The sequence below is a fragment of the Bicyclus anynana genome, chromosome 7 (assembly GCF_947172395.1).
Source record: "Bicyclus anynana chromosome 7, ilBicAnyn1.1, whole genome shotgun sequence".
NCBI lineage: Eukaryota > Metazoa > Arthropoda > Insecta > Lepidoptera > Nymphalidae > Bicyclus > Bicyclus anynana.
In genome coordinates this window covers 15,931,172-15,942,784 of record NC_069089.1, presented here as the reverse complement: position 1 = coordinate 15,942,784, position 11,613 = coordinate 15,931,172, and the positions used below count along the sequence as shown (strand labels likewise).

General features: G+C 35.6%; 1 protein-coding gene across 1 annotated transcript; it reads right to left on the bottom strand.

Moving 5' to 3' along the window:
• Window positions 1-2,327: 2,327 nt before the first annotated feature.
• On the bottom strand, window positions 2,328-11,322 carry LOC112047251 (solute carrier family 46 member 3-like). Its single transcript, XM_052882517.1, has 7 exons — window positions 10,867-11,322; window positions 8,157-8,316; window positions 7,225-7,326; window positions 6,405-6,542; window positions 5,438-5,521; window positions 3,794-3,950; window positions 2,328-2,828 (listed from the first exon to the last, which is right to left on the bottom strand). Exons 1-7 carry the CDS (start codon window positions 11,245-11,247, stop codon window positions 2,753-2,755), a joined length of 1,098 nt encoding a protein of 365 aa, XP_052738477.1. The 5' UTR covers window positions 11,248-11,322; the 3' UTR covers window positions 2,328-2,752.
• Between the last annotated feature and the right edge of the window lie 291 nt (window positions 11,323-11,613).

The window sequence follows — 11,613 nt, the reverse complement described above, 5'->3', positions numbered from 1 at the left end:
TTCTATTTCCCATACAAACGTTTAAGAGTCAATTATAGATCTTAAGGGTAGGGGTAGGGTAGGAGAGGGTAAGGTAGGTAAGAATTGCAGATAAGTCAAAGCGAAGCTTGACCGGGTCCGCTAGTACTTGATAAATAAATTATTGAAAATCATTCTGACACTGCATATTTTATTACTAACTGACGCCGCGCGGTTTCACCCGCGTGGTTCCCGATTCCGTAGGAATATGGAAATAATATATAGTCTATAGCCTTCCTCGATAAATGAGCTATCTAACACTGGAATAATTTTTCAAATCGGACAAGTAGTTACTGAGATTAGCGCGTTCAAACAAACAAACTCGTCAGCTTTATAATATTAGTATAGATATTTTTAGCATCCTATAGTAAACAAAATTATAATCCCCACAACATTTATTTGCGATGCATCAAGCTGTAAAACACGCCTAAACTCATCCACTTATTCAAATTCAGTCTGAAGCGATTTGTTCCACATCGGTGGTGAGCGTCCCTTATTGTGGCGTTTATGTCCAACAAATTAATTCAACCCTCTTTTGTTAGAGTACTTAACATTATTCAAACCTTTACCTATTTTTATCATCTATACTTATAATAAATCTGTAGAGGTCAATTCTGTACATATTAATATTTCCAAATAGCTATTAGGGGGTGATTAGTAAAATTTTTGTCCGTTTGTCTGTCTGTATGTTCGTTGTAGAAACAAAAACTACTCGACGGATTTTAACAAAACTTAGCACAATTATTCTTCACACTCCTAGGCTGGTTAAAGTATATACTTCATTACGCTACGATCAATAGGAGCAGAGCAGTGAAGGGAAATGTTGGGAAAACGGGAGAAGTTACGCCATTTTTACAGCGATACTACTGTTTTTTTAGCCCTTGAGTACAATATCACCTGATGGTAAGTGATGATGCAATCTAAGATGGAAGCGGGCTAACTTGTTAGTGGGAGGATGAAAATCCACATCCCTTTTGGTTTCTACATGACATCGTACCGGAACGCTAAATCGTTTGACGGTACATCTTTGCCACGGTGGTAACTAGCCACGGCCGAAGCCTCCCCCAGCCTCACCTGGACCTATTCAGAAAATCTCAATCGACCCAGCCGGGGATCGAACTCAGGACTTCCGTCTTGTAAACCCAACATGCATACCACTGCGCCACGGAGCTGAAATTTGTCAAATATCGAACCCAGGACCTTATTGATAAATATTCCTTTACATCACTAAGATATTGTTTCATGATAACGAACTGAGTATATATTATTTGTATCCATAACATTTACTTTGTTAACAATATTTGTTTTATGTAAATAAAAGTTATAACTGTGTTGAATGTTACGTCACGATATTGCGTATTTTATTTACGTTTACTATAATTTGTAAACTATAAAATCTATTACGACAAATAATATTAGTAGTAGCGCGTATTGGGAGAAGGTTCTTCAATCTGGAGCCACCTGTTCCATTGGCATTCAAAAAAGCATTCAATCGCACGGATGGATTGTTTTTATAAATTTAAAGTATTTTGTAAGCATATTTAAAAATTTAAAAGTGTAAATAAATCATCATCATCATTATCAACCCATATTCGGCTCAATGCTCGAGTCTCCTCTCAGAAGGAGGCCAATAGTCCACCACGCTGGCCCAATGCGGATTGGTAGACTTCACACACGCAGAGAATTAAGAATTCTCTGGTATGCAGGTTTGAGACATGTGATATTTAATTTTTTAATTTCCCCGGACCGGATTCGAATCCACACCCTCCGAAGTCGGAGGTAGAGGTCAAATCCACTGGGCTATCACGGCTCTCTAACAAATTGAAAGAGAAAAATAATGTAAATAAATTGAAAGAGAAAAATAATCAGTCGGAAAAATCTGTTTTGCCGTAGTGCCATTTTGCTCAAAAACTCAAGGTTCTGGTGAAAACGCTCTCTATGTTCCTCGCTGACGCATCGGTTTCAGGAAGAACGTGAGATGTTTGGTGAACTTATGATGAAACCCATTTTTTTAAATTTGTACAATTAAATAAAAATCTATACAATTTACTGTCGTGATTTTCATGTAGTTTGCTGCCTAAAAACAGGTAACAATTTCTAATGTATTCCAAGCAGATCTTTCAGTGGCAGAAATACCTACTTTTTCAGATATGTATATTATTCTTCAGTATTTTTGTGATTTGCGGTCCCATAAAACCTGCTTTTAGTTTCTCCCTAGATAGATCAGGAAAATAGAGCACTGAATGCTTTGCAAAGCAGATTTTTTTCCAAAGCGTTTCACCTTACGACGAATAAGACAAAATTATTAATTTCTTTTTATTTTAAAACCTATAAGTACAGTACAATTTACACAAAAAAAATTTACAGTACAAGTTTGATATAAATATTAATTAATCATACAGAGTACAATACAAAGTAGGTATGTTATATTCGGGATGGGCCATACAAAATACTAAACTCTTTGTCAAGTTTAATCAGAGGGCCTTGTGGCAGTTTGATACTGTGACGATCGCGTTGACGTAAACGCGAATTTCTAAGGAATTGAAACAGTGTCATCTAGTGGCACTACTGCACAATTGTTTCAATTCCGTATAAATTCGCGTTTACGTTAACGCGATAGTAAGAGTATGAAAATATTGAAAACTCCCACTAGGCACTCTGTTTGTACGACGTATATTGAACTAGTTTTCTTGTTTAACTAACTAAGGTATTACTAAGCCATTTTCATCAAATGCTATTGTTCCTTTAATTCGATTTTATTTTGCTCTTTTAATCGCCTTTGGTTTCTTCTGTGTTCCCAAAACAAATATCTGGAAGAAAAGATAAAAAAGAATGTAAGTTGGTAAGATTTTACCTTACAAGAAGGGTTATTGCGTTTGTGTTTGTTCATATCTAATTAATTATTATTTTTTTTCTTTCATCATCATCATAGAAATGAGGAGATCCGCAGAAGAACCAAAGTCACTGACATAGCTCAACGAGTTGCGAAGCTGAAGTGGCAATGGGCGGGGCACATAGTTCGATGAGCCGATGGACGTTTGGGTCCCAAAGTGTTGGAATGGCGACGCCGCACTAGAACTAGGTGGACTGACGACATCAAGTCGCAGGGATTCGATGGCTCAGTATCGTGATGTTTGGAAGTCACTACAAAAGGCCTATGTCCTGCATTGGACGTCCATCGGCTGATTTTTCTTTAAATAACAATTATTATCTATATAATAAATCATAATAATTATTCATCATCATTATTATATTAGCCTCAAAACATAATCCTTTGTACTTCTTCTTCTTTATTTGTACACCACAAAACAAGGAAAAATAAACAATATAACAAACAAATAAGAAAATAAGAATTACGATACAAAAAGGCCGCCTTATCGCTATATTTTTAGCTATCTCTTCCAGACGACCTTAAGTTCTCAAATCAAACCAAATCAGAGCCGTCTGGATCCAGCGATTCATGTCATTAGAGAAAGGAGTCGACTAAAACTGCGCACCAGCACTTTGGAACCCTAACGTTCCAACTATGTGGAAGTAAATATATCAGAGAAAAATTATCATTCATCATTATTAAGCCATATTCGGCTCACTGCTGAGCTCGTATCCTCTCAGAATGAGAGGGGTAGCCACGCTGGCCCAATGCGGATTGGCAGACTTCACACAGAGAATTAAGAAAATTCTCTGGTATCAGGTTTCCTCACAAAGTTTTTCCTTCACCGTTTGAGATACGTGATTGAATGAGAGAAAATTATTCATAGTAAAATAATCATCATACATGAAGACTATAACAGCCGGTATCGTCATGGCGGACCCCATCAGGAACACCGCTCCCGGCAACACCTCCATGGTGGCCACGTACACCTGCGTGTACAGAGGGACGTACACCAGAGGCATGAGGTTCTCCGTCAGGGCGAATATTGAGTTCACTTTCCCTGAAATAAAATGACGTACATCATCATCATTATCAGCTTTGTACAGTTTTCAATTCATTATCAATTTTAGCGATCTACAGGTTTTCTTTTCTTTTTTTTTTTCTTTACAAGTTAGCCCTTGACTGCAATCTCACCTGATGGTAAGTGATGGTGCAATCTAAGATGGAAGCGGGCTAACTTGTTAGGAGGAGGATGAAAATCCACACCCCTTTCGGTTTCTATACACGACATTGTACCGGAACGCTAAATCACTTGGAGGGTACGTCTTTGTCGGTAGGGTGGTAACTAGCTAGGGCTGAAGCCTCCCACCAGCCAGACCTGGACCAATTAAGAAAATCTCAATCAACCCAGCTGGGGATCGAACGGAGGCCGTCGAAACGTCGAAAGGTTTTTTTTATAGGAAACCATAAATATGGACTGGCTGAGTTTGTTGTGAGCTCTTCTCGGACCAAGGAGCCCTCGTAACTATAATTTAAATTTTTTGATAATCTATTATCTAATAATATAATCACTTGACGTTTCAAAAGTGCTTGTAAACTAAGCCTAATTGAAATAAATGAATTTTTGAATTTGACCATAGACCCACCAAATTGCTTAAATGTGGATGCATAGTTTTAATTGATGAAGAATTTGCAATTACTAAAGCGTCATAGGAATCGATTAGATTTGGTAGATAAGATGTTAAATGATAGAAAAAATAAATGGTCATAATATACTTTTTTCTCTTTCAGCGGTGGGAAAGAGAACTACAGACTTTATAGTCAATTTTTATTACTTCGGCTTACTGAAAACAGCAGAAAACATGACTGATTAATAGGGAGATTAGTTAATTCAAAATAAGTAAAAAAACCGTACTCGAGTCGTGGCTCGATAACAGAAATATCCCATTCTTATTACGTTACGTTATATTACGTTACGCTCAAATCGTCAGATTTTAGAAATGCACACCTTTTAGCTATCAATTCACCTACCTTATCTTAATCTGACGTGCTGGTTAAGTATTACTAAAGTTAGTTTTTTTTTTGGTTGCCCTAAACGAACCCACCAATATTAAGGGCTCATACTTGGTGGAGGTACTGAACAACGTGCAAGGTATACTCCTGTTCATCTGCCTCGCTTGAGTAAACAGCGATTGACAAAATTGTGCATGTGTGTCAGTCATCATTTTCAGCCCATATTCGTCTCACTGCTGAGCTAGAGTCTCCTTTCAGAATGAGAGGGGTTAGGTCTCAGTCCACCATGCTGACCCAATGCGGATTGGCAGACTTCACACACGCAGCGAATTAAGAAAATTCTCAGGTATGCAGGTTTTCTCACGATGTTTTCCTTCACCGTTTGAGACACGTGATATTTAATTTCTTAAAATGCACCCAACTGAAAAGTTGGTTGGTCACTTTATGCGGTGATTTTGTAGGAACGTAACCTACTCGTTCTATCTATATATCTATTGTATAAAATTATCGTTGGTTAGAAGTACGGAAACTTACCAAATTCAGTCGCCAGAACTAATTTAGAGACGATGGATCTCAGAGCAAGCAGGGCTGTCCCGTTTAAAATGTCCACCAGTGGTGCTGAAAAAGAGACGACGGAATTGTGACTTGATATTCTACTCATGATATTTTAAAGCAGTGGTTCTCAAACTATTCGTTTTGTAGTGCTATTGCATTAACAACCCATATATGGTTCACTGTTGAGCAAGAGTATCCTCTCAGGATGAGAAGGGTTAGCTCCACCAAGGCCCAATGCGTGTTGGCAGACTTTACATACGAAGAGAATTGAGAAAATTCTCATTTAATATGCAGGTTTCCTCAAGATGTTTTTCCTTCACCGTTGTAGACATGTGATATATAATTTCTGAAAATGCGCATAACTGAAAAGTTGGAGGTGCATGCTCCGGACTGGATTCAAATCTACGCTCTCCGAATCGAAGGCAAAAGGCATATCTACTGGGCTAACACGGCTCTCTCTATCGTAGTTCTATACATAAAACTGAATGAAATAAAAAAAACTTTTCTGAGGACCACGCTGAGCACAGAAAATATACAAAATATTTACAAAATGCATAATGTACGATCTTGAAGGTAAGATACATTCCGCCCTGCTATAAGATTTGAGGATTACGTATCTCAACAGGAAAATTTTTTGATCCGTGTGGTAACTGAATTTTTAGCAACGCGAGTATACAGTTAAAGTTAGTATGAAACAATAATGTAAATACTCTTAAATTTAACGGAAACGGGAGGACCACTTTGTTTCCCCCTCTCAGAATGAGAGGGGTTAGGCCTTAGTCCACCACGGTGGCCAAATGCGGATTGGCAGACAGGATAATTGTTTTATAACATGGGTTGTAATATTTTAAGAGTTGAAGAAAAATAAAGAGTTTTTAAAAAAAATAGTAAAACTGAATCTTCAGAAATTAAAGCAAGCAGAGGTTTTTTCAAATAAAGTACTAACCTATAAAGAAGATTCTTTCGTTTGGTGCAAAACAATAAATGAAGGAGGCGGATATCTTGCTGACGGTGGAGATGATGCCCAGCACGGAGTCGTGCCACTGCAGGTATTTGCTGAACACCGTTATTGAGAAGATTGTACCTGGAACATTAGGAACAACGTCATGAATGTTACCACACTGAAATTCACCTGGATGAAAGTAGTCTATGTGTTAATCTATAGTTTCCATTTGAAATTTCTTCCAAATCGGTCCAGTAGTTGCGGCGTGAAGGACTTACAATGGCGTAGCTACCCAGGGGCTAGGCAGTGCAATGCCCCGGGGCCCTTAAGCTCAGGGGGCCCTGGATTCCTTTCCAGAAAATCGCGATCGAACTAAACTTAGAAAATTTTGAAAAGGAAAAAGATCTGATGAATATTTTTACTTGATAAAACCTAACCAGTTAAGATGGTAGTGGGGCCCATTTTTCATTTGCACCAAGGCCCTTGGTTATCTAGCTACGTCACTGCTAACAAACGAGCCCTAAAACTATCGTTATTATAATAAGCCCTCATTCGCCCCGAGAGTTTTGTTAAAAGATAAAAGAGTTAAAACAATTGAGAATATTTTTACATACCTATATAGGTAGGTGTGTAAAATTACGAGTAGTAGTAGTAGTAGTATCGCATAACAAAAACACGATTTTGAAAAAAATAATTCCATTTTCATTTATTCTTTACACATTCACATGCCACGAGAGCATTTGACCCTCTTTGCCATGAGAGAGAAGAGACTTCAATTCCAGAGAGAAGGATAGAAAGTGGTTTAAACTAAACTTTAACTTACCAATGGTGTGGGTGACAAAATTGTAGGCTTGAAATATGCTGAATCTAACTTCATCCCAATTAAATCTATACCTTGTAGATATGTACATTACCGACAGTTCACCTAAAATAAATTAAATCAAAATAAATATTTGATAAAAAGGTTTAGATTTGGCTGTAATCGTAATACATACCAGAATATTTGACATTATTTAAAAGACAGAGAGTATAAAAAGATAAAAACAAACTTTAGGAGAGGAAAAGAAAACAACCATTTTTGGCCGTTACAGAAAAAAAATACGATTATAAAATAGATTACAATCTACAATAATAATTAAAATTCATAGTTTTTATAATGTGTATTTATTGTCGAAATCGCGAATTTTATAAAGTAGATACTTGCCTATATCTTGATTATGCAACTGTCAATCAAACTGATATTAAATCAGTCTATAACTGATATTATTATTCAATATATTACACTAATTTGGACATTGTAACGTTTAATCAAACCTGGGCCCAGCTATATAAAATAGGTCTCATTTAGATTCAAAGTTTATGTTAAAAGGGAATGTCCATCCCGGCCCTGCCCTAAATGTTCTTCTCAAGAAACATACTTTTATTAAGCTAATTATTTAACCAAATCCTTATTTAGACGTCATATTATCATATCCATATACTTTTTACGGTGGTATTCCCCTTTAGAGTCAAAATTCATTTTTGTAGACCGAGAGTATTTAATAGACATTTAAAAAAAAACGCTTAATGCTTAAACGGTTGAGGGCTGATAACTGTTTTCTTGCATACTACAATCTAAACTCACTAATTGGCTACCTTACATAACTACGCTAAGAGACTGACAAACTTTTATCCTTCAGAAAAAGAGGTATGTCTGGCTATCGCAGACTCCCAGTCCCTTAGAAAAGGTATCACAAATAAACAACTGATTGTTACCATGCATGGGTCCGAAAAGAATACTGACTACAAGAAGCATGACACATATCCTCGTGCGACGGTTGTTGGGTCCCTGTTTGAAAACTACTGCGAATGTTTCCTTGATGTTCTTGAAGTCGAAGAATATACGGAAAAAGTGTAGGACACCCTTTTTGTCGTGCTGAAAAGAAGATTACATGATAAAGTTCAGAAAATTATAAGTGTATGGTCCAGCCAGGATGCCAGAACGACCTCATCCTTCCCGGAGCCGGAGTCTTCAGTAGTCTTCAGTAGAAATTAGTATATTCTACGACGATTTAGAGTTAGGTACACAAAAATCTACTTTTAAGTAACATTTTTCTTTCGCAAGTCTTCGCTGACAATAAAGTATAAAGATTGACTACTACTATCAGAGTTGTCTCTGATATGATATTTCGGATTTCAATTAATCCCCATTTAACCCAGTAAATTTATTGTCTGACATAGAGACATAGATTGCATTTATTAATTGCAAGTCAGAATGACTAGGATCAGAGTTATTTTGAATGTATTATTATAGCCTGAAATAAAAATATAAATAATATCAAGATATGAGAAATGCAGATTATAAAATTGTTGGTGAACATGATTTGCAAAAAATACCTAGTTGTAGTTAGTTAAATAGCTAAAGATTTATAACATGGCAAGATGATATAAGAACAACAACTACATATACCACTGAAATTTAGTATTACAGTGGTTCAACCTATGAACGGAATGAACCATTATTTTTGAGTTTAAAAGTAATAGGTAAAAGTCCCTAAGTTTTCATACAGAATCATAATTATATTTTTTTAGTTTGTACTCGTAGTACTCGTAATGATGAAAATAAGTAATTATCTGTCTACCGTTACAACAAGATCGAGATAAACTCCTCTTATCGATAAATTTGAAGGCAATCTAAATTACAGATTATTACCAGGTATTACCAAAAATACTTACGCTTAGATTTAGAATTGATAAACCGGTTAAAAAATAAATTAGGTATGTGAAAACGAAAAACCGCTAATTCATAAAGTAAATTAAATAGTTTTAAATATGAAAATGCGTGGTCACAAACTTATTTTTACTACTTACCATTTTTTGTTCTGGAGAGCGTTTAGGATCCTTGAGATAAAATATAACGTATAGTAAATTAATTATATGCATACCACCAGCAAGGGCATAACATCCATAGAACCCGATTGTTCTCAAAAGAATACCACTTGCCCCCATTCCTATAGGAAATCCTACGGTTAGACTAAAATTGGCCAATCCCATTCGAAAAGTTCTATTTTTATCCGAAGTTATGGCACTTATATAGGAATACACAGTCAGAAATGTCACACACCAAGAACCTGAGAGACCATCGAGTAATGCATCTGTGACAACAAAAACCTCCAAAGTGGTTTGTTTCAGGAAATATGTATTCAAGATACCGTTAATACATATTAGGAACTGTCCAGTTACAGCATAGCCAATAAAGAATATTCTATGGCCAGTTTTGTCTGACCACGATCCAATGAATAGTGCTAGCAAGCAAGGGATTGATGCTGTAATGTATGTTCTCCAAGTCATAGCTTGAGCAACTAGATGTTGTACCGCTCTCTCATATTCATTCTGTTCACCCAGTGTTTGAGCTCTTAATGCGTCACATATTTCCGTAGTGAAATTCAAATTCACGCGACATGCTTTCTCTAGATTTAGATTCTGAGATGTTAATACTGATATGATGATTCCGAGTACAAAAAGGAACATCGTCGGCTCAACTGTTATATTCTTTACTACATAAAGGCAAGTTTCTTTACATGTTCTCTTTGGTTCTTCTTCATTTTCTTCATTTCCTTGCAATGGGTCTGTTTCTACAAATTCATCTCTTTGATGCTCGTTATTTGTATGATTACTTCTTTCTGTAGTCATTTTATTGTACTATCAAGTCTCTCTATATTTTTAGATTTATCAGATCAATTATAATTATATTATTTTACTTGAAAATGCAGTGGTCTTCACACACTTACTTTTCGTAAAAGAATAATGAATCAAGGTAGGTGGTGCTAAATTACTATTGATAACATTGATTTTATCATCAGCTGGTGTAGTATTTGAGTATTAACAGTTAACGAGTTAGATAAAAATTGTATTATAAGATACTATTGCATTAACAAAAATATTTTTTGTAGATACTATTACAAAGTTACTTGTTAATGTTACTTCTTACTAATGCAACCATTAAAAAGGTTACAAGGTTACATTTGTTTTGTGTTCAAGAGATATTTCCTAAGTTTTCCCTTTTGACTGTTTAATTTTAAATTCATTCAAAAGTAGGTGAAATTTGTGAGCAATATTAAGTTTATCAATACAGTCTACTTATCAAATTTCAGCCCATTTAAAAATGCGATAACAAACCTAAATAAATGTTACATGTTTATCTGATTCAATAGTTGTTATTTTTTCAATTTTGACGAATTGTTTAGGATATCAATATATTACTTGCCTGAGTAAAATTTAACGCATTCTAAAGTAAACAACTATTATAATAGTTGACTGTGATTAACGATTAATTATGCACATAATGTGGATAATAATAATAATTATATTAAATGTTTTCTATTATCTTTGCATAAGTGGACTGTTTCCCACAATGGATCAATTTTATCCAAAATGAATAATGAATAATATAAATAGAGATAAAAAACGAATGTATGGAACTTACCATCTTTTGTTCATCACTGCGCCTTGGATCCTTTAATATGAAAATGGTGTACAGCAAATTCATTAAATGAAAGCCACTACTCATACCATAACATCCGTAAAAGCCAATTTTTCTTATCAGTATGCCACTAATGCCCATTCCAACAGGGAATCCTACTGTAAAGCTCAGAGTAACCAATCCCATACGGTACGTCCTGTTGTCATCAGAGGTTGCTGCACTTATGTATGCGTTTACAACTAGGATGCATACACACCAGGTTCCAGTTAATCCATCTAGTATCGCCTCAGTAAACACCAATGTTTCTAAATTGAGTTGTGTCAAAAAGTAAGTATTTATAATACCGTTGAGGCATACCAAAATCTGGCCGATAACTGGTAGCATGATGAAACATTTTCGGTGACCAGTTATGTCAGACCATGTACCGATAAAAAGAGACAAAGCACAAGGTAAAGTTGCGGTGATATAAGTCTTCCAAGACAAAGCTTTAGCTACAAGGTATTGTACATCTCTTTCGTACTCGTTTTGCTCACCTAGTGTTTGTAATCTTAGAGCGTCACAGATTTCTGAGGAAAAATTCAAGTTTACACGACAGGCTTTTTCTATATTTAAGTTCTGAGAAGTTAAAATTGTTATGACTGTTGGAATTGTGTAAATAAATATTGAAGGTTCTACTGTTATATTTCTTAATACATAGCAGCACGTCTCTCTAAATGTTCTTTTAATTACGTATTCTTTTCGTTGATTATC

What these genes read in the sequence shown, in the direction of transcription:
- LOC112047251 (XM_052882517.1), bottom strand. Translation starts at nt 11,247, where the DNA reads ATGCTACCAGTTATCGGCCAGATTTTGGTATGCCTCAACGGTATTATA. An exon ending in TTTTGTCACCCACACCATTG is followed by an intron (nt 6,543 to 7,224) that starts GTAAGTTAAAGT and finishes CTAATGTTCCAG; the next exon opens with GTACAATCTTCTCAATAACG. An exon ending in CGAAAGAATCTTCTTTATAG is followed by an intron (nt 5,522 to 6,404) that starts GTTAGTACTTTA and finishes TCTCTTTTTCAG; the next exon opens with CACCACTGGTGGACATTTTA.